The following is a 24,004-nucleotide window of genomic DNA, read 5'->3' as shown; positions in this document are numbered from 1 at the left end:
GATGTATTATAAGACCACACACACACACACACACACACACACACACACACACACACAGACTGAACACACCCTCAGACATAATGGTGAACATCTCACAACATATTTCAGTCTTTCTGTCGTCACATGCACACATTTGAAGAGGAAGATGGAGAGGGCGAGTGTGTTTATATTTAGCCTAATCATACATTATACATCATAGGATACTGTTCTGCATCAAACTGCAGCAAATTTCCCTGATGTGACTCTAAAGAAGATCCCCCTAAGATCTTCATTCATAATAAAAGCAACAGAGCTGCACAAAACTTTTTTTTAAATTGTATAATTATGAATCCTCCTAAGAATATGATTAAAAAAAAGGTCTAAGAAGTGTAGGTTTAGTGCTGAGGGAATGTGCGTAAAATGATGATGATCATCGTTATTTTAAGCCACAGAGTAAAGGAAAGGCCTAAACAAAACTGACTTTAAACGTTATACTGAAAACCATCTGGCTAAGTCTGGTCAAATAGCCTAAGCATGTTGGTCATGATCGTGTCTCAACAATTTCTCAACATTTCTCAAAGATATGAGTCCCGATTGGATTACTAGCCTTTATCTGGAATTATTCAAAGCCTGGTATTTATTATAGCCTATATTATCATCATATTATAGGCTACTGGGTGAGGTCTTGTCTGTAAATTTGCCATAGGCTTCATAGAAATGCTTTAACTCTACTGAGTAAAGCCCATGTTATTGAATTTTCGTTTGGAGGCTGCCTGCCCGACGCACACAGGACTTTCATTGATCCGCGTCGTTTTTCCTTTCTCGGCTCTCACTGTCGTCCAACAGCAGGGCGATGAGGCGCACCGGGAACCGTCTCCTCAGCTGACGGTACACGCTGCCGAAATCTGCCCTGTCGTCGGCTTCTTACGGCCACGGACCTAACATGATTTTTGCATTTCTTGCTTTAACAGTCGCGATTAGCAGCCGCTGTCACTCCAGCAGCGTGCCTTCATTCATCCTGCCGTTCACCCACTGCGTCCAAAGCCGTGGGAAAGACGGTTTCTACCGGGGCGCGATAGACGTCACCGAGTCCGGCACCCGGTGTATGAACTGGACCGAGGTGGCCGGCTTCAAGGAGCGCTACCCGGGGAAAGGCTTAGGAGAGCACAATCACTGCCGCAACCCGGACAGCAGGATTCGACCCTGGTGCTTTTTCAGGAACCACAGAGGCAGAGTGGACTGGGGGTACTGCGACTGTAAACAAGGTAAACACGCAAGCCCTGCATTTTGCAGTTATTCACAATATTACATCTGTAGAGGGAAAAAAAATAGCCAGACTACTAAACTGAATGGTAATGTAGTCGCTCAGCCACATATACTATATGCATATTATCTACACTGGGCCTATATCCATTTTTATTTGGGCTGATGAAGAGCAGAGAGTTGTGCAGTGGTGTGCATCTGTCTTGACAATTATCTAGCTCGACCTGCGTTCAACTCAGGTGGCCCATAATTCAGTAATTAGACAAGACACACCTTCAGGTGTCACCCAGGTGTGACTGTGTGTGTGCAGTTGGCAAGCATAAGCATAATTACTGTGTAATGAGTGCGATTGAGAGTGAGATTTGCCAGCACAAGGGAATGTGAGTGAGGAGGCCAAATGAAATCCCTTTTTATAATAATATTCTTTGACCTGGGGAACATCACAGTATTAAGACCTATCAAATACACAAGCTAGGAGAACCTAGTGGTGATGATATGAAAACTGGCCGCAAAGTGGTTCCCACATTTTCAGACTGATGAGAGGTGGATAGAAGTAAAAGCGAGAGGGTGGTGAAAGAAATAAGAGTGTGGGATTTCCATCTGGCACAAGACAGACAGCTTCTGATATTTTTAGTCTTGGGGTGTTGGGACAGCATGGGTAAATTATCTTTTGGTAATTGATACTTTGAATTGACATGCTTTAATCCAGTTTATGAAGATATTTGGACAATCACGTGCCCGTGGGTGGTGTTCAGATACTGTTTGTGCTCATTTGTGTTTATGACCTTTTGCAAGAGAGGATAGCCACGCATGGGTTGTTCTCTTTAATGCAAGTTTAAGATATAACACAGATATCCCCCTGTGCCTGTGTTAGCTTAGACGTGCACCCTGACGTTCTTTGTTGCCCTTAAAATGCTTCGAGTACATTCACGAAAATGTATCCTAGCAATAAACAACATGCATGCACAAACACTACGTGACTGTAACCATGTCTTTCATATTAAAACTTCTGTATACATACCTAGGTTTAGTAAACATCTTAGAAACACTGTTCTAAATCCTATTTTGATCCTAGGGTCAAAATATTGAAATGAATGGTAGAATAAATTGTATGGCAGAGAGGCCCTGGACAGTATAGCAATACCGCCAACCCACCCCCTTTTTTGTATGTGCTGTATTTTTATACATTGTATTGTTCTCTCACCCTTTCTCCATCCTAGGCTCAGTGCGTCTGCAAGGAGGTCGCTCCAAGCTAGATGGCAGGGTGGAGGTCTATCTGGGAGGAGTGTGGGGGTCTGTCTGTAGCGATGACTGGGGGGATGAGGACGCTGCAGTGGTTTGCAGACAGCTGGGCAAGGGGTGAGAGAGCACACATGCACACACATGTGCTCAGACATGCACTATTTGGTGCTCTCTGTCTGCCTGTCCCTCTCACTCACGTATCCGCACGAGGGTGCAAGCACAATCTCCATCTAGCATATAAATTCACAAGGTGAAGCTGACTACAGAGGGCTGACAGATGGGTGCAATGGAAATTGGTTGGGAATGTATGAGAGTTTCACAACACTTCAGGCGTACACATTCATGCATTCTCTTCACAGCCTTTGTACTTTTCTCGAGTGACCCTTGCATTCCAACCCCCGTTCCCCAGTGGTATTTAAATACCTTTAGTGCTCAGCTATTTACCTTGTTACATGCTCTCTCTCTCTTTCTCTCCAACTCTCTCCCTTTCTCTCTCTCTCTTACTCGCACACACACAATGACTATGAGATGTTGCCATGCTAAAAGAGCCACTGATTTGGTGGGAGCCTGTAGTCAGATCATACATATGAAAAGTGTTCATAAGCTGGGGTTTAGCCTTGATTTTCCTGGAGCACAGAGACGTTCTGTGGACCTACTACACATGCTGGCACTAACACCAGCACTGGCATGCACATTAACATATGTCTGTGTGTGCATATTCACACAGGAGTCAATGAAACTCCACAGCGGAAAGGAAAGAGGGCAAATGTCAACCATATGTCAGCTGGAATCGTTGGTGATGACTTTCACGTGGCCAGTTACTGAAAGCTGTTGGGTGTAAAACTGCTGACCGTATTGGCCCTTGAATGGCAAAGCATGACATACAGATGGCTCAAGGCAACTGCTGCCAGGCTTATATGGCTGCAGAATTTACCTTGGATAAAATAATAAGTACCATGCATCCCTCCATCCATCCATTTTCTATACCGCTTATCCGAACTGGGTCGCTGGGGGGGGGCTGGACCCAATCCCAGCTGACATTTGGCGAGGGCGGGGTACACCCTGGACAGGTCGCCAGTCTATCACAGGGCTAAGTACCATGCAACAGTTATTAAAAGATGCTTTTAATATCTGAAGGACTCTTATCAGCATCAGCTCATCTTTTCCTGGTTTTAACAGACAACATCACATCACCCCAATCCTTGCTTCCCCTCCCTGGGTTCCTGTCCATTTTAGAATTGATTGTAAGATTTTACTGAGTACTCTTTAAGCACGCCGGGGCCTAGCCCTAAGCTACATTACAGCATTGTTTACCCCATATGAGTCAAGGATTAAATCTAAAGATGACTGTGCCTTTCCCATCAGGGCCCCTCAACTTTAACCTTGTAAAATCTCATTTCCATAGACTTGCTTTTATGTGATGTCGTCTTTTTATTTTGTTTTTAGTTTATTTTTTAACTTTTGTTTATTTTTATCATCTCCATAGTGTCCTTTACTCTTTACTGTTTTTACTGTTTCGTGTGCATGTGTGTTCATGTGTGTGTACAAATAAAAGTTATTACTTATCAGATGAGACCGGGCTTGCTGTTTGATGTCAGTTGTCTGATAAAAGCAAAGTATTTCAAATTATTAAAAGTAACTTGTTTGCTTATTAATCCCCTTCCCCATTTAGAATCTCAGGTCGTGCGCGTGCAGTTTCCCTGTTTCGTCCAGGCATGGTCAAACTCCATTGGAGGGCGGTCCATTGTCAGGGAGAGGAGCCAGACCTGCTCCAGTGTCCCAAGACTATCTGGAATGGGGGGGAGTGCCCTCTAGCTGCTGCTGTCACCTGCACCCAACAGCAAGGTAGGTCCACCTAATGGGGAAAAATAGGTCTTAAATAGATGGATAGAGATTTGCATGAATCTAATGACATCTGATTGCTGTAAAAACAAGTTTAAGATTTGTCCACAGTATATATTTTAAAATGAAAAAGTCCCCACATTTTGTGTCAGTCTACATAGATTCTGTAAGTATATTATGTGACAATGTATATATTTGTGCTTGTATGTCTTTCACCAGCGGTGACGCTCCCTATACGATTGGTGGGAGGTCAGTCAGTGTCGGAGGGCACAGTTGAAGTCTTCCATGCAGGGCAATGGGGTTCCATATGTGACGACCAATGGGATGACAGTGACGCAGAGGTGGTGTGTCGACAGCTGGGACTGAGGTGAAGGGGCAAACACACTCACACACACACACACACACACACACACACACACACACACACACAGATATTAATGTTCATATTCACATTAATTCAAACCAATAATTAGCATAAAGGAAATACATTGTGAGTATGAGAAAGTGTGGAAAAACCATGACAGAAAGATAGAGTAGGAAGCTGAGATGTGTCAGTGTGGGTGTCCAGTTGTCTGTCTGTCTGTCTCCAAGAGTATGAAAAGTATTCTTTCTATTCAGACACACAGAGAGAAAAGCGAGCAGTAAAGAACATCTGGGGGTCAGATAGTGAATTAGGCTCATTGTTCCTGCATGAATTCTAGTACCACAGAGATATGCATATTTAGCAATACCCTCTCTGCAAATGTTCGTGTGTGCTTTTTTGGTGAATGCCATTGTTGGTGTTGCAATGTTTACATATGCACGGATGTGCATGGCAAGCAATTTTTCAATAATAGATTTGAAAAACCATAGTTTTCTTTTCTTTACATTTCCAATAAAACAACTACAGCTTCCTAAACACTGTATTCTGTAAGTCAGGGCCAGTCAGTGCATCTGTTTTTCATTATATTAGTGTTACTGCAAACCAAACCTATTCTTCTGTGTCTTGTCTTCTCTTCGCAGCGGTGTAGCAAGGGCATGGGGCCAGGCACATTTTGGCAAGGGTTCAGGCCGTGTGTGGCTGGATGAGGTGCGTTGCACAGGCAATGAGCTCTCGCTGGACCAGTGTCCAAAAAGTGCTTGGGGGGAACACAACTGTCTGCACGCAGAGGATGCAGGAGTATCTTGTAACCCTCTTACAGGTAGGCCACATCTCAGCATTAGTATTCCGTAATATTCAGGAAGACACCCAAGTGAAATGTACACATATTTTGCATATAGAGATATGAAAGGCCCCCCTGGAATTTGCATGTACAGCTGCATTCCATTTAAGTTATCTGGTGCTGGTGTTGTGTTTACTGGAACACCAAAATGGAATAGTGCATTCATTAGTGTCATCAGTCACACATGTTCATTTTCTGTCATAATGTCTGCTGTGAGAAAGGCAGGGTAAATTAGTTATAAGTGAGAAAAAAGGGCGAAGCTGAAAACACCACCTTCCCCACATGAGTTCCGTCATTGCTCAGCCTGAGCAAACAATGTGGGAGAGGTACTGTGCAGTTTCACCACACGCAAAAACAGGAATGTGTTGTTAGGGGACTAATGTGTAAAGGCAGAAGACTTAAGAATTGAACCATGGCTACAGAAACTGGCTATTAAGTCTGGACAGCATCCTCTCAGGACCTTTTTTCTGTGATGACTGCCACCGGATATGACTGCATTAGTTGTGTGTTTTCTGAATAATTGCAAATCATTTTTTTTAAATGCTGCTTTGATGCAGATGGAAGGCCATGATTAAGAAAATATACACAAGGACATTGACTCTGTCTGTCTGTCTGTCTATCTCCAGATGGTGCTGTTAGATTGGTAGGGGGTATAGGGAGCCTCGAGGGACGTTTAGAAATCTTCTACCGTGGTCAGTGGGGGACCGTGTGTGATGACGGATGGACAGACTTTAACACACAAGTAGTGTGTCGACAGCTTGGTTACAGGTAATGTGTAAAGTATGCATACCACCAGGCAGGCTCATCCACGTGCACTTATTTCTTATTTATAGGTAAAATTATAGCCTAACCATTTGCATGTGGATGTACTTATCTGCCTTACAGGTTAGGCAAGACTCTGCTTTCTGAAGGGCTCGACATCACCCCAGTCCCACGCTTTGGGGTGGGGTCAGGTCCCATTCTTTTGGATGATGTGAGCTGCACAGGGAAAGAGCCTAACCTATTGCTATGCAACAGGAGGGAGTGGCTCCGTCATGACTGCACACACCATGAAGATGTTAATATCGCATGCAGCCCCGAGCATAATGGAGAGAGTCTTCCATCTAGTAAGAATCTTATCTTAATGTGAGACCTACTTCAAAGGTCACAGGTAACACAGAAACCACAAATGGCTGAGAGAGGCTCCATAGAAGCTGGTTGTCTACGTGGTTAGACACATATGTACCTCTAGCGTAACATAATTGTGATTGACCCCCATGCAAGTCAACATTGCTAGCATTCAATTAACCTTAAGCATGGTGAGTAAGCATGGCAGCTCTTTTGTTTACCAGACAATATGCTGCTAACTATGTGCATCACCTAAAGAACACTCCCTTCTTCTTGAGATGTTAAGAAAAAAAGTAAAATGAGTGGTTGGTAGAAATAATATTTATTTTTCCTAAAACGTGCAGTTTTGGAACATTTTGAAAAGGGCAATAAAATTAAAAAAGACTCTGACTCAAAACTATAAGTGTGATGGGCCCCAGACAGCACCGGCTGCTCTGTGGATAGTTACACCAGTGATATATACATACTGTACATAGATGGTCACTGTTGTGGGAATTTGAAAGACTAAGAGCAGTAACCATGTCCGGCAATGTGCCATCCATGTGGGGGTGTTTGAGGTTAGAAGTTTACAAATGAACAAGGACGTGTGTAGAAAAATTTGCTCAAATTGCTGTACTTTCAATTTATAAGCAGGTTTTACCAAGATCAGTTTCTGTTTTGATTCCAGCAACCGCAGTTTACATACTTTGAAGTTGAAAATGTTCATGTCTGAAAAGTTATTGTAGTTAATTTCAATATATTACAATTCATTATCGTAGGTCAGAATTCCTCTCTCACTAGAGTCTCATCTCATTTTGGTTACTGTTGGTCAGTATTGGCACGCACGTATTACCAGTATCTGTCCTGATTTTTGCAGTGATGAAAAATGACCAGATTTGATCTATTGCATGTTCATATTAATTACTGAAATGCTCTATATTCCTGTTTAAGACAATGCAGTCTTCAAAAGTTTTAATTACCTACGAATGCCAGATTTCTTTCGAGGGCCAGTAGGCAAGTTCCTAAAACCATGACTTAAGCAGCTAAACACTGGTTACACTGGCATTTCAAAACTGACTTTAATGTGGAGTTTAATCACTTTTATAGCCCATATGGGATTAGCTCCAGACTACCCTTGACCTTTTAACCCCATATTAGTTCCGCCTGAGATCCACTGGTAGTTTCTTTTAGGTCTTAAGTGGAGACTAAAAACTATCAGGCTTTGCCATCTGGGCCCCTCGACTCTGGAATAACTAGCGCTATAAGATCAGGATCAACAAATTCTTCATCTGATGCAAAATCTCTTACTTAAACTGTAATTATTCATATTTTGCTCTTTTTAAAAAAAAAAAAATTCTGATTGTTCTTTATATTCATTTGTTGGTAAGATTATATTTCACCTCTGCTATGCGATTAGCTAAATTTATTATTTTTATTTTTGAAAAGTGGTTTGTAAGAATAAGAATATAATAATAATAATAATAATAATAATGATCTAACACAGATCTAACATAGAAGACGCCCAGCTTGTACTTCACAGACACTGAGGAACAAGAAACCAAATGATGAAAATCTCTATGTAATTTCCCTTCACTACCAGCTGATCTGAAATCTGTGACTAAGATCTCTGCCAAAGAGAACCTGCAGTCAATTAGATATCATCTTACTTAGAAAAGGAAATCCTTCTCCGAGAAATGGATAGAGGATGATGTCAGTTGTGTCAGCTCTAATAGGCACAGCTGTCAGTTGGATTGCCCTGCCTGAAAACTGAAGTAAATCTCCCTCATGCCACTTCTTTACTGTTACTAACTACAAAATCATGAATACCAGGCATCAGTGGGCTAAGTGATCTTGCCACACTAACGCACAACACATGATTTTTCTTACTCCAAAACTGCACTTTCATACGCTGAGACAGGTAAGGGTTGAGTGGTGTTTCTATTACTGAAATGGGGAGGAAGGGTTGAATGCTAGCAGCATTAATCAAGCTGTGACAAGTCTGTAGCCTCCAGACACCATCCAGCTCCACCTTTCAGGATGCGAAAGGTGGAGCTGGATGGTGCCATTTGGGGCTTAGATTTTTCCTCATATGTGTTCACTTCTCTGCCATCTGTTTTGATATTGATGGTAACAAATATAGGCTTGATAAGTCCAGTGAATGTCACAGAAGGGATACATCATGTTTTCTTATATCCTTAGTGATGTAAGTTTGAGGAGTATGATTGTTTTGGGTGGAGAGCACATACTACAGACTGAAATAGCAGTATCATTTATTTGGTTTAGGTAGATTATATTGTTTGGCAAAAGCCTGAGGGACACTCTCACCCTACAAACATCCACTAAAGAATCATGTCATTACTACATAGCATTTGTGTGTGTATTAGTTTGTGTGCTCATGTGCACTTGTGTTTGGGTGTTTATGTGGGTGTGTAAATCCCCCCTTTACCCCCCGTAACATGCCACAGGCAGATTGGTTTGTGTTGTTTTTGGAGAAGGATAAAAAGCAGATAAGCCAGGCTGCGCTTTGAACTCTCTCCGTCTCTTTCACTCTCTGGTGTCAGAGACCATCACATTAGGCTTGTGTCAGAGCTGTGATTTAATGTGCGCGCATGTGTGTTTTGAGAGATAGAAGAAAACTATTTGCAGTGATACGATAGAGGATAAAGATGAGCATTTCCTCAACAGCAAACACCAAGTAAGAAGTAAACATTCCCACAATTAACTCCACTCCACCTTAATCTCCCCCTCCTGCGGTTCTTATGTCCCACGCACAATGTCTGAATGCGGTATGTCACTCATCTCAGCCACTGAAAATGATTTCAGGCTTAACTAAATTGCTGCTGATTTGTTCTAGGATTCATGTTTACAAAAGGATTGTGAAATGTTTCACCTACAAATAGCAACTAACAACTAGTCAACAAAGAGGATAGACAATAGCTTAAAAATTTAACATTTTAATTAGGTAATTCTTAAAGCCCCTCTCTGGCATGAGCAGCTTAAGCAAAGGCAAATGAAAACACTGATTGACCTGACACTTGGCAAGAGTGTAAACTTATCGTGAAGTGTCCACACATGTAAAAGACATAGTATTCACTTAAACGAGATTAGGGCACACGCATGTGCATGTGTTTGCATGTAAGGGTATCTGTGTGCAGACAAATTATGAAGGATAGGTCAGACTGATTTAATTATCATTGTGAGTTGATGACCACTTGACAAAGGACAAGAAAGGGAGCGTGTGAAAAACAGCCAATAAAAATAAATGGTCTTTTCATAGTCACAGGAGTCTTTTCTCCCTCTGGTCACACAAGTGGGTATATGCATGAAAACTGACAGGTGTTGCAGCTACTTCCTTTGTAGGGAGCATGAGCACACATGCTCCATTCACTAGACAAGTTGGCCTGGAGGATCAGGTTTGTTAGGGAATGTGTGTGTAGTGTCTTCAAGTAATTCTAGACATAGGGTCTTTTTTTGGGGTTAACTACAGAGAGAAATAAATCTGCGTCAGTCAGGTGAGTCTGTGCATTTTCAGTCTAAACTGTGTGTATGCATGTGTGCGTGTTTTCTTCAGGTCTGCCAGTAAGGCTTGTGGGAGGAGAGAGCCCGAGGGAAGGGCGGGTGGAGCTGTATCTATCAGGTCAATGGGGAACAGTGTGTGATGATGGATGGACTGATCGTGACGCAGAGGTGGTGTGCCGACAACTGGGGTACAGGTATGTATATATGTGCGTGTGTGTTAGAGCAGCTTCTTTGACAGACTTGCTTTTCTGCATAACAACCTAAAGTTATTCAGTTTACTGTTATACGAGACTGCTGATATTAACTTTTGAAAAAGTGATACCATTACATTTTTGGCCTATTTGTTTGAAAAATTACTGAAATGATTAATCAATAAAATAGCTATTAATTTACAGACTAATTGTTTCAGCTTTAGGGCATTTACATATTTTTAATATCTAAGAAGAATACCAGATTGCAGTCTGCTCTAAATCCCTCCTCTTATCCTTTCCTTTCCAACACATCAGGATGTTGGAATGGAGGTAAAATTTTGGAGAAAATCTCAGTACTGAGCTGTGGCATTGAAATATGATCACTCTATGCATTATATTCAATTGAGTGAATCCAGACTGCCTATGTGCAAAATCAATCACCACTAAGACTCAGTCCTTCTCTTTTTCCACTTTACACTTCATCACACTCACCTTGAGTTTCAGGCTAAACAACAGTAAAATAGCAATGTTTCATTAATTAATCTTTAAAAAATTGCACACCCAAGTTCTTGAGCACTTCTTATGAGCCTCTGGTGTCCTGCAAACTACTTTTAATTGAGGGTTTAGCTGTGCCCTTTAGCAGGGCCAAGATAAACATCCAATGAAAGGGCAGGCCAATTGTGCAAAAGATACATTCGCAGTGACAGACATGTTGGGGCAAAGCAAACTACCTCATCTCACCCTCTCTGCATCCCATTAAGTTTTCCCTCGGAGACATTGTCCCGTTTTCCAAAACAATGGCTATGAGAGGGCGGGGGAAAACTGTACTGTAACGAAATGTCTTCATTTTCTCTCTCATCACTCCTCGGCCTCAGCCATCCAATTTCTGTGACACATCTGTTTGTAGATGAAAGCCACATCTGGACCACATAAGCGTGAGAGAGAGGGGAAGCGTGTTGGAGGCGTGCAAAAATCATGTTAGGATCATCATTCTATCTCGCAAAGGGTGTGATGAGAGGTCATTATATACACAGCAGGTCCCTAAGGGTCAGAGGTTGCTCTGGTGATGTGAATGTGTGTATATATATATATATACATATATATAGAAGAACATGATACTCACACACAAACCGCATAAACACGCACACATTCACACCTATAGTGAGTGTCACGGCACAGTATGGTGCATCAAAAGATAACTGGGCAACAATTTAATGCTAGTGGTCTAAATGAAGCGTAACATGAAGTAAATTGTGATGAACTGTACTACTATTTCATACTTCACCTTCAGGAAACCAATGGTGCTTCAATTACTTGAAGGTAGAGAGAACTTTTTGGTCCACTTCCAGTCATTTGTTATGTTGCTTCCACAGTGCTGCACCATGAGCAAATGTATTCAGAACCTTAATGTCAGCACACTCGTGTCTCTGTTACAGAGCTGAGAGAGGCTTCTTAGCTCGAAGACATGTTGGAATTTTTTTTTTTAAAAACAACTGTGCCTGCCCCTCTTCATCCTACCCTGTTCACCTTGGCCTTCTATTTCCCCCTGGCAATATTTAACACTGATCCACTAACATGCATGCTAAATACTGCTCAGGGAGCTATTGGAGACACAGATACAACACTAGATGTCTCAATAAGAGACATGAGATTCCCTATGGATGAGTGGGGATACAAGACCTGTTACCCACCAAACCTCAGGGACGCAACATGAGATCTTCACTGTCAGTTATCTATCAATCTTAATTAAAATCACAGTTACAACATACACAGTCACCACCTACCGTCCTCTGTGTGTTAGCTGTTTGCTAATGAAAGTCAGAGGTGAGATGGTGATACAAATGCTTTTGTTATCAGATTGTAAAAGTGGTTTGACCTCGTTTGCGTCACAGCCTGAGAATGTCAAATCATAGCATTTACACTCATCACTGCCTATATGCTTGTGCAGATACATACGGACAGAAAGATGAAACAGTTGAGCATTAAACCCCTGAATTTTTTTGTGTGTGACATGATTAAAGGCTGTTTATCTTACTTTCTAATACTTTCTTGTCAAAGTAGTTCAATAACATTTCGAAAATCCAACATAAGAAAATATATAAATTTAAATCTTGTCAACACATCCTACACATTCATAATAAAAACATCACTCCAGTGTTGGCCTCTTACCACTGGAAACCAGGAGAGTTTAGAATTCAGTATGCAAATTTAATCAACCAAGCTCAAGGTGAAGTCCCCAACTACATTTTTTGGATTGTTGTGTCCCTATAGTGACCGAACATCTCTCAGGTCTACTTACCAGTGTCTGTTACTGGATGCTTAACTTAGCCCAAAATGATAGAAGACCAAGTTTTTGGTGTCTTAACTCCAAAACTTAGAATAGCTTACCTTTCACTATTAAATCAGCCAGATCAGATTTAAAGCTTCTTAAGACTCACTAATAGTCCCTTGCTTTTCTTTTTCTTTTTCTTTTTATGTTATTTCTGTGTTTTAATTCTATTGTTTTGCTCTTGAGTTTGTTACTTTCCTGTCTTTTGTTTAACCAGTGCTTTTATTGTGGAGCATTTTGTACATCTTGTTTTGAGAATTGCTATATTCTGAATAAATTTTAACATATTTACTTAGATTATTAGAATATGAACTTGTGTTTTTGACACTTTTAACAGTTTTCCAGTTTAATATCATTAAGAAGGTGATGGTAATGCAACGTCTGCGACGTCTTGTATCTGTCTGTCCTCTTCAGTGGCATGGCAAAGGCCCGTGTAATGGCGTACTTCGGGGAAGGGACAGGTCCCATCCATGTGGACAATGTGAAGTGCAGTGGCGAGGAGCGTTCATTAGCAGACTGCATCAAACAGGCACCTGGCACACATAACTGTCGCCATAGTGAGGATGCTGGGGTCATATGTGACTATGGTGAATCACAGCCGAGCTACAAGGAGGTCCAAGGTCAGTCAATTAGTCAGGACTGTTTTACATCATGTTGTGCTCAAAGTAAGTGGAGCTTCTGTGACTTATTGGGGACATTAAGGTAATGTGTTTAGCAAACAGTTCCAAAATGTCATATACACCGAAGAAGTAATGAGAAAGGAATGACTTAAGAAAAGTCAAGAGGTGATATTCTGAGAGGAAAGCAGTAGGACTTCTCTCTCTCTCTCTGTGTGTGTGTGTGTGTGTGTGTGTGTGTGTGTGTGTATCCAGATGGTAAAATGTTAAGAGCTCTGTTATTGCTTCACCCTGTCTGTCACACATCAGGGCAGACTCACATGATGCTATCTGTTACCTGCACATGTGCTATCACTACCATTTCTCACATGCACATACTGTGGGAAGCCTAGCCAGTGCAGGAAGGTGTTTTGCCTCTTCAGTGTGATAACTCACATCATCTAAAAGCTGCTCTTAAGCTATGTGTGTAGATTTTAACATACACACACACAAACATGACGAAAATGATCTGTCATTCATTTAATTTTCTTTACTTCAGGTTTATAGGTAGGTAGGAATTTCAAACATTATTATTTTTTCAGTCAGTCTAAATATTTAATAAGAGCAACATCTGAGCCTAAATGTATGGTTTAACAATCATCACTCTCCCACACAATCTCACATATACACATCCAAGTGGTTCCTCTTTTGTCTCTGTCAGATCCTGTCAACTCAATTTGCGGTCTGCGGCTAATACACACTCGCCAGCGCCGGATCATAGGAGGAGAAAACTCTCTGAGGTAGGCTGGAAGGGACAGGAGGGATTAATTACAGCACAGAGAAAGCCTGCCAGAGACATATAGAGTAAAGAATTTTGGACACATTTTCAGTTCAGCGTGTCTTAGATAGAAAACAGCTGATCTGAAGCTACAAGTAAAGAAATGTCCAACTTGTCTGTACATGCTTGTAAATGTCCTTTGAAAATGTTTTTCATACTCAGTACTCTGTGTCTGTGTGTGTGTGTGTGTGTTTGTGTGTGCACGTACGTACATTTTTAGATGGCATTCCTTAAGTTTACACCTCATATAACAGCATGTAAACTAATTCTGCTAGATATGCTAATGTTTAATGTCCTCTAAAAATCAAATAGAATATGCAGCTTATTGCTATGTTGCCTCTTTAGAGCTCCCTTCTTTCCCAACTCAAGATGCAATAACTACATGTACTGATTTTATAGTGCAGTAGAATGTCATTCCTTTCTTAGCATTGTCTGAATAGAACCCAGTGTGCTCTTGTTCAAACGCTGTAGTGTGGATGCTGTGTCTCAATTTTGAATTATTAGTGCCTTTTTGTAATTGTTTCTGTGTGTGTGTGTGTGTGTGTGTGTGTGTGTGTTTGTCTATGCGCATGCTTGGCTGTGTTTTCATGTCTGTAGGGGTGGCTGGCCGTGGCAGGCTGCAATTCGTTTGCGAGGCTCTCGAGGAGATGGGAGGTTGGTGTGTGGAGCGACTCTCATCGACTCCTGCTGGGTCCTTACCTCAGCACACTGCTTCAAGAGGTCAAACACACACACCCACATCCACTCACACTCATGCATATATACACAAACACATCTACTTTTAAATTGTGTTTTTGCACCTATCTTTATTCATGGAAATTAGGTCGTGCATATACATACATTGCTCGCCTGTTTCTGCAGACAGACAAAAAAAAAAAAAATTTAAACTAAACCCAAACTCAGCTGCACCCACTGAACCATTTCCTCATTTCATTCTCAGTATGTTTAAGTCTGACAGAAGCCTGAGAACCTCAACAATTTGAGCAGCAATCACTGGTGGTTTGGCTGCGGTTGTGGTGCAGGTGGAAGGGAGACAGCCAGAGTTACTCCAAAGCAACTACATCTGGTCTGGGGGGCCTCCACATGGCGCCACCACCTTGAAATCCATCACCTAATGCATACAGCAGAGAAGGCAGCGGAAAGAGTTAAGAAAGAAAGAAAATGAATAGAGCAGAGAGAGACATAGCAAATTGGTGTTGCGCTTAGAAGGTTGAGGGTTGTGACTGGACAAACCATACGGTCTGCATTTGATGTAAGGTTGTCTGACTGAATTTTAAGGGCAATGTCTCTTGGTTGTGTTTCCAGGTTCCAGTGTTTGGGTTTGGTAGGAAAACCAGAACTCTGTGGAGGCCCCTGGACCTCCACCACTATAAATCCTGATGTTTCCACATTAAAGAGAGAAAATCCTTTCCAGTTCCATTTCTTAAACGATTCCTAGGACCATTTCCATGTCAGACTTGTACTCCTTACAAAGTTATCTCTTCTCTGCGATGTGACTTTTCCATCCTCCACTTTAAAGAGGCACACACAGGAAGGAAAATCAGGAGTTCTAGGGTTGATCAGATGTAAATAAACATTGGATCACCAGCGTATTCACAGACTGAAATGATGATTAAGTGACTAACAATGTCACTTAAAATTACACAGTATCAATCATAAATCAAACTTTATTTATATAGCACTTTTCATACAGGTTACTACAGTTCAAATGCTTCACTGGTGACTGATGCTAGGCATTATAGTAGCCAGAACTGTCTTCAACAGATTGCTCTTTTGGTTATCTGTCATAGCTTGGCTGCACAAAAGAAGATAAATGATCGAGTAATCTACATAAATCTACATAAAGTAACATGTTAGTGTGTTCTTCATGGCCTAGGTGCACACTCACCTAATTTCTCAGACTTTGCTGAAACCCTGATGTTATGCCAGTCTGACAATCCTACCAAAGTAACACTCTGCTGACTGCTACGGATTGGCACTAGATCTCTACCTAATATAACAGTTAATTACTGTTGCTCAAAAGTGCATAACTAAATACGACACATAAAAAAATGACAGAACTTTATTTTTAGCTTTACTCCTGTTATCATGAAGAGTGTAAGCTGACAAGAAAGGTCACACCCTACAAAGTACTTACCTTGCCTGCTTGATCACATATCAGTCTTCAGTGCTCCAAGATGTGAGCTTCAGCTATGGCAGCTTTGAAAAGTAATTTGCCGCATGAAAGTCAGATACTAAGTTAGGGACTTCCGAGATCACAGTGTCACTTTTCATGTATGTAACGAAAATAGATACACATACACGCCTATGCATGCACACACACTCTCACACACACACACACACACACACACACACAAACACACACACACACACATAGAAACAACAAACAAATACACTCATGCATGTATTGTTCTGTTCTAATACAATACACAATAAATAGATCAACATGTTGGCTTATACTTGCCTGTTCTAATTTGCATAGATGGTTTTATAATGTCATGTTAAGGTACAAAATAATTAACATGTTCATATTATCTGATCCTGTACACTTTCATTACCGATTAGTAGGTTCATAAAAATTGACCTCAGGTCAGTGGTCACATGTTGTTAACATATTAAACCTATTTATACCTTGTAGCTGAACAGCTGGGGTCTTGCCAACAGTAATATTACTCCAGCAGATTTTTTAACTGCTTTTAGCAACAACAATAATGTGCGAAAGGTAATTTGGGTGTCACATTTAAGATCTTTACTATGGCTTTAGGACTAGATCAAGCCAGTTGGTTTTGTACCAGTCTTCATTAGCTTTGTACAGACATAGTAAGTTAGTGTAGATCAAATCACGTGTGTCTGAGTGTGAGTGTTGATGGATATTTACTGTACATAGATGGCTGGTGAGCAGTGTCTCTGCTCTGCCAGGAACGCTGTGGCATTCCCAGGCCAGGAGATCTTTCCGGAAATGCTCTAGCAGTTGTAACTGGACACAGAGACTTGGCTTAATGGCAGGGCCTTTCACTCTTCTCTTCTTCCTCCTCTTCTGTCCCTCCCTCTGCATTGCTCCTGTCTTTGTCCCTGCCTTACGCTACTTCATTTCAAAGAGGCCAAACATCTCCTACAAGTAAACAGAAAGTATGGAAAACACTTCATTATGTCAGCCTGAGTCAGCTAAATGCATAAATACACAGACAGATTTATTGTTATCATTCCTGCCTATGCTCATTCTTTGTCCGCTTTTTCATTTGTTTAGCTCCTAGAAGTGGTGTGAGAAGTGTTTAACCCTTTAGCTATAATTCACAGTAAATTGATAGAATGTATAAAAGTACTTAAGAGTGTTGTGGGAGAAAAGGATAGAAGATTAAGAGAAGAAGATCACATAGCTGATTAGTTACTTGAGAAAAGCTTTCAGGTCCGACCTAGCAAATATTCATAAGCATCAAGATGAACTCAAACACAAAATGAAATACAAAGTTGAGCAAAAATCCACAAGAAAACTAAAATACTATCTGATAACTACGGAAGCGTAACGTGTTGATTTAAGAAAAAAAAACAGTGCTCTGTCTTTCATTTCAAGTTTTCATGAGAAAAAATGTCCTGCTTTTTTTTCGGATTTATTGAGATCATATCTCAGAATTCCAAGATTTGATCTTGTTAATTTAGAAAAACAGAGAAGTTTTTTTTTCTTAGGTGAATGCATTACACTTTGTATCAGCAAAGAAATAATCATAGACTGAAAAAAAACCCCGCTTACCCCAACCTCATGACCCTCATTAGGTTCAACAAATCAAAAATATTGCTGGGATAATAACACTATTAAGCCTTAAACATTTAGAAATTAACTTTGAAATCTATTCTACCACGCATAGGCATGTAGTGCAGATTTTATATCTGCTCAGTTTAACGCATTTGTACTTTTTCCAACTCTACATGAACTACTGCTGAGGTAACTGCTGCCAGAGATCATAATTTTATTGTTCATGGTTTATGTATCAGCAGTGGGATTGCTCATATACACACGCCCTCTTTCTTAAAAGGCCTCTCCCGAGTCACCCCTCTGTTTCTCTCTGCAGGTATGGAAACAGCACGAAGCAGTATAAAGTCAGAGTGGGTGACTACCACACGCTTGTCCCTGAGGAATACGAAGAGGAGTATGGCGTCGATCAGATTGTCCTCCATCCACTCTACCACTCCCATAGCAACGATTACGACCTGGCCCTGGTTCGTCTGTCACCGGGGACAGTGGGCCAGATGCCAGGAGAGTGCGTGTCATTCAGCCGTCATGTCCTTCCCGCCTGTCTGCCCATGAGGAAAGAGAGAGTGCTCAAACAAGCCAGCAACTGTCACATTACTGGCTGGGGTGACACAGGTGGGCGTGTGTGTGTGTGTGTGTGTGTGTGTGTGTGTGTGTGTGTGTGTGTGTGTGTGTGTGTGTGTGGAGAAGGGGCTATACATGGAGGCCTTGAGGTGCAAAGCATAACATCATTTCAAAAACAAAATGAATAAATGCAGAATAATTTGTTTGGAAATGTAATTGCATATTCTTTTTGGTTAAAAATGGTTAACATCTCAGGGTCACAGTATAAAGGGAAGATGAAGGGCTTTCACACCTTCAAATTCTCTGAAATAAAGGACAGTACGGACAAAAATGATGATTTAAAAGACAGATATAGCATGATTTATTGACTTGACTATTGACTATTTACACTGTTTCCATCAGTTTCATGTTCACTCTACTATTTTTTTACCAATACGTTCCATGACTAGGAATGTTTTTAAAGATTTTTCATTTGTCTTGGGACAGTCAGGCTTAAGTTCAGTCTGTAAATCAATGCAGACTGAATGTAGTCCATCAAATTAATGAAAAATAATGTTTCTTAAAAATCATAATTATAATAAATATCTAGAACTTTTCAGCCATAAAAACATTTATTTTCAAAAACAAAAAATTGCATGGACTATTGGAAAGAACAGATGTCTAACAATGTAAAGAAAAAAAAACAATAAACAATGCAGAAGTGTAATAAATAAGGTAATGATGAAAAAATAAAATAACTCTAGGTCTAGTTATTTGTGGTGAAGTTAACTGTACATTTTGACAGACAGTAACACAATCATATGCTCTGACCACTATATCTTTCCTGTCATATGTAAGTCATTTTGTATAGGTGAACTGAAAATGCATATATAATAGAAGCGAATCTTCCACCAGCACTTACACTTGTTTGACTTCATGTTCTGTATCTGTCCATACACTCGCCTGCGTACACAGACACACATCTGTTAGTGATCTTTAAATTACATACTGATGTCACTGAATAATCATAGCAACTGAGTCACAGAGGGCTCCAAAAGGTCACAGGACACACTTATGCAGAAACATGTGCTCCCTACTGAAGGCCAAGTAAGTGTGTCATTTTTCCCTTAATGTCAGTGGAATTCATGTGTGATAAAATCTGTTTGTGTGGGTGGGAGAGAGCATTTTTATTAGTTTACTTAAGGGTGATGACAACACAGACTGTTTACTGAGTCTGATGTTGGGCAATGACTGTTTGACTTAAGGATAAATGTCTGCTTTGCACAGCTGTTTGCACTTGGCTATCTGCCACTATGATATCAAACGCACACACACGCAAGCAAATTTTACACATACATACCACTGCTAAGCTGCCACGGATAGTAAATAACACTGTGTGGTAATGGAGAGAGTCAGGGGTAAAAAAATCCCACCACCGTGGAGGCTTGAGTTCAGTTCTCAGCAGTGGTTCTTTCCAGCTTGGATGTGTGTACCAGCAAACACAATTGGCAGTGCTTATGAGTGGAAAACCATGGAAGCATCATGTCCTTGTCACTACTGGTTAGTAGTTTGAACCTCTGCAAATATTTTGGCCACAGGGTAAAGCTCCTTGTTGGAACAAACAGCCGGCTACAGTGCGTATATCAGAGGAAGCAAACTGCTGTCTACAACTTCCCCAGGCCAATACTAAAGTTAGCATGCAGGGAAATCATTTCTGTTAGAGACCTGTAAAGATATGCAATGGCAACCTTCATGGAAAAAAAAGAAAACAGTTTCTCTTAAACTCTGCCAGAAACCTTGAAAGTGATTTATCTCTAAATTAGATCCTGTTAATTCCTGAAGAAAGTCAGAGAGCCTTTGTTAAGAATGTGATAAACAAGATCGAGTCCAGTGGAGTCTGCTGACCACTGGCATGGCAAGCATTAGAATAAAAGATTTATTTAACAAAAGTCATGCCCATGTGGAAGACTGTGTGCTTCACAAATTTTGAAACAATTTGAAAATAGCATAAGAATTAGTCCATAAAGCTTTTTCACTGAATAATTAAACATTTTGATTAGATGCTGGTGCCATATGAGAAGCCAGAGAGATCACTGTTTTTATTCATCCTTTTTTGACTATGAATGCCTGCATAAAATTTTATGGCCATCCATTCAGCAGTTGTGGAGATATTTCAGTCTGCTAGCATTGCTAAACACAATTATTGACTGAGTGAAAGGCAGCAGACATTATAAAGGTCAGCAGAAAAAGACATTTTGAACCGCAGCCATTCCCCTCAGTCTTCACTTTGAGTATCCGACCTTGACACTAATAAACAGATGCTCACACACACTCTTCCAAACCTCTCATTTTAAACTCTAACTTCTTCATTTCTCTCAGGTCGCTCATACTCCAAGACCCTACAGCAGGCCCCGCTCTCCCTGCTTCCCCGTCGCCATTGCCAGCAGCATTTCCACGGCGCCTTCACAAGTCGTATGCTCTGTGCCGGCAGCATCCAGTCGGAGAGGCGTGTGGACAGTTGTCGTGGTGACAGTGGAGGTCCACTGGTGTGTGAGCGTCCAGGAGGGGGTTGGGTGGTTTATGGGGTCACATCCTGGGGTCATGCCTGCCGAACACAACAGTCGCCAGGTGTCTACACCAAAGTGTCTGCCTTCAGCTCCTGGATACACAAAGTGATTGGACATGATGAAAAAAAAAGGTGAAAGGAGAATGCCAAACTGACCTCTCGATTAGAAAGAATGACTCACTCAATTGGTCAGGTGACAACTGATACAACAATATCAGTCATAAATAATTGATGTCATGATGTTATGACCTGATTATCCTGTGATGTTAGTTATAACCTGACTTTCAAATGGAGAGGACAAGCAGGCAACGCTGGGCTTTTTGCCCCTTGAAATTTGTTTTGATGTTTCTTGGAGTTTTTCTCTCATCTAAGTCATTAGCACTTATTTTAATGATTTAATATTCTCATGAGAATATGCAGTAACTTTAATATGTTTTTGTTATTTCTTGTGACATTGCATAGCACACCATAATGTTTTTTCATTTTCTTCAGGAATGTTTTCTTTTCTTACTTTTGGTATAAAGTTTTATTGTAATTTATGATATAAATTATGTGAGTAAAAATGTTGAAAAGGGACCACATACTTCTTATATACGAGCATGCCCTCGTGCATACACAGTTAGTAATTGTAGGCATGAATTTGCAGACTTGCACGAAGAACCCACATTAGGTACTTAATGCATGATATTCAGTGCTTTTCCGTTAAGCACACCAGTCATATTGGCAATTGCCAAAGTGAATTATGTCTTTAACCTCACTTCATTCTTCTTATGTAAAGTTTATCCATTGTGCTCCTTGTTTCATGTTATGTAAAAAGCAAATTTCAGGTCTTAGTAATTACTCAGGCATCAATAATTTATATTCAATCAGTATTGTCCTTGTCTCAGTGCTGCTTAACCTTTGCAGAGAAAGGAGGAGACTAAATGTTTCTGAGTCCAAGCACAAACAGTATTTCAAAGTGTTAATGTGTTATATGTATATGTATACTGTTAATTTGTGTTCTTTTGTCCTGGTGGGATAGTTCAGTGTTGTCATGGTTTTGACGACACTGAAGGAAGACAATCGGGTACACTTGAAAAACAGACACTACACTGCCTTCTCATTTGGTATTCACTGACTGCGTGTTATGTTTTAATGTACTGTTAACATTTCTTCATAAACTAAGGTTTTGTAAAAAGAGTTAATTGTGTGTTTAATCAAACACTTTAAATACTTGAGTCACAGTGACTGTAATCAGTTTAAGTGGTTGTGACGACAACATATTTCTGTCATTCCCACAAACCTTGAAAGTTGCCAGCAGTGTTCTTTTGGTTGGGGGGGGGGGGGGGGGGGGGGGGGGGGGGGGGGGGTGACTGCAAACTGTCAAAGTGAGCACCACCATGTCAGACAATGTGTATGCACACACACCCACACACAGTGTCACTGGTATGTCACACAGTGTCTACAGGAATGGCAGCCATTTTCTGATTTGTCCTCATTTACAAAGCAAACACGTGTTGACTTAACATTGCTAAAAGCTGGGACCAACTGTTCCAGTGAGAAGCTCCATTTAATCTTGACAATTTTTTTTTTGTTTTTGCTTCACAAATATGTTGTCCCCATAAGACAAATACTCTTGTCAGTACACATATTTGCTGTTAAATCCATTTGACAACGAACTTGCACTGTCCACCATATATCAAGATCTAATTTCAAAGGTTGCTGTCATCCATCATATAAAAGAATGACATTGTCTGGCTCTGGGTGTGGTAATTGATGTGATTTCTGGCCTGGCTTTCTGCTTTTAGAGAATGCTTTTGTTTTTTTTTTTAAATGTTTTATTCATGAGCAATTTATGGGACACACTTCAAAAAAAAAAAAAAAGCCATCATATGTTATCACTGAAACTGCCCTCCTAGGAGTTTGCTAAAACCTAGTAGAGTTATACAATAGTTTTTGATCAAAACTGACTCTTTATATTGCTATATAAAGAGTTGCTTTCAGCTACAACACACCTTATTGTGTAAGAGCACCCTCCTGTGGTCATTATCACACATTACAAAACAGACATTAGACCTCACTCACATGCCAAAAACGTTTCTTACATTCAGTGCACAGGGACACTGAGCTTCCATTTATAAAACATTATTAAACATAACAAAAATGATTATAACTTAATCAAGGGGTGTTCTTTTTTTTCCTGGGGCTGAGATAAATGATAAGAAATTAAACATAAAATACCAAAATAGATAGATAAACAGTTAAAACACAAATATAAAAGCACACATATATTAACTGAATGTAAGTTTCCATTTATCTTTGTCTTGTGTTGGCTTTGATGTTAATGTCATCTTTGTGCACTGTGTTATAATGGCTGCTGCTTTTATTTTTCAAACTTCTGTGCTTCAGCTGTATTTGAATAATGCAGTATAGGAAAATCCTGATCAAAATATTTTTCATAAACATTCCAATAAAATGATAGAGGAACCAGGCAGCATTGCCCCTTTTTTTCTTTCACTTTTTTGTTATTCCCACTGAACCCCTAGCTATATAGAAGCACTAATGAGTTTATATTAGAGGTCACCAGGGGTGGTGCAGAAACAGAAGGTCTCATTATCCATGGATAATTGATTTCTACTCATATCTGTTTCCTTTCCTTAAACCCTGGCAACACTTGGGAAAACCAGCAGGGAAAGATCTAAGGATAGTGATTAAACCTGTATAAGAGTGATCTCATGCACATCAAATTGGCTGCTAGAAACTCCCTCCTCAACCTTCTGCTTTTGAAAGTGGCTGCAAATACCTTCATGGATTTGGGATTTGGGTTATTTTTAGACTGTTTAGATCTGCAATGCTTGTGTGTACTTCTTTTATCTGAAGCATTTTTTGTAAATAGGGTCATATAATCTTTAAACATTCTTAGAACATGGCAACATTACAACCATATATTATCTCCAAAAATCTTTCAAATCTGTCCAGAAAAACATTGCTGCTTTGCTGCTATTACCCAGCCCTGTGAACTCTGCAAAGATCAACCCTACTTTAAATGGGCCATAACTTAGATTGTGAAATTATTTATTT

At 40.4% G+C, this 24,004-nt stretch overlaps 1 protein-coding gene across 1 annotated transcript; it reads left to right on the top strand.

Annotated features, from left to right (window-relative positions):
- Nucleotides 1–392: 392 nt before the first annotated feature.
- Nucleotides 393–23,415, top strand: prss12 (serine protease 12). The gene is made up of 13 exons (XM_071504602.1): nt 393–1,244; nt 2,463–2,601; nt 4,157–4,329; nt 4,546–4,693; nt 5,329–5,507; nt 6,155–6,296; nt 6,414–6,634; nt 10,186–10,327; nt 13,068–13,273; nt 13,971–14,049; nt 14,685–14,807; nt 18,155–18,450; nt 20,758–23,415. Exons 1-13 carry the CDS (start codon nt 923–925, stop codon nt 21,078–21,080), a joined length of 2,493 nt encoding a protein of 830 aa, XP_071360703.1. The 5' UTR covers nt 393–922; the 3' UTR covers nt 21,081–23,415.
- The last annotated feature ends 589 nt before the right edge of the window (nt 23,416–24,004 follow it).

Source organism: Trachinotus anak, unplaced genomic scaffold (genome assembly GCF_046630095.1).
Source record: "Trachinotus anak isolate AG129_WGS33_773 ecotype Australia unplaced genomic scaffold, CSIRO_AGI_Tana_v1 ptg000019l, whole genome shotgun sequence".
NCBI lineage: Eukaryota > Metazoa > Chordata > Actinopteri > Carangiformes > Carangidae > Trachinotus > Trachinotus anak.
Note: the sequence above shows the minus strand (reverse complement) of the source record. Positions and strands in the feature narration are given on the sequence as shown.

Coding starts and splice junctions, on each gene's coding strand:
- prss12 (XM_071504602.1), top strand. CDS start 923: ATGATTTTTGCATTTCTTGCTTTAACAGTCGCGATTAGCAGCCGCTGT. Junction 10,328..13,067: donor TGCCGACAACTGGGGTACAG/GTATGTATATAT, acceptor TGTCCTCTTCAG/TGGCATGGCAAAGGCCCGTG. Junction 18,451..20,757: donor TACTGGCTGGGGTGACACAG/GTGGGCGTGTGT, acceptor CATTTCTCTCAG/GTCGCTCATACTCCAAGACC.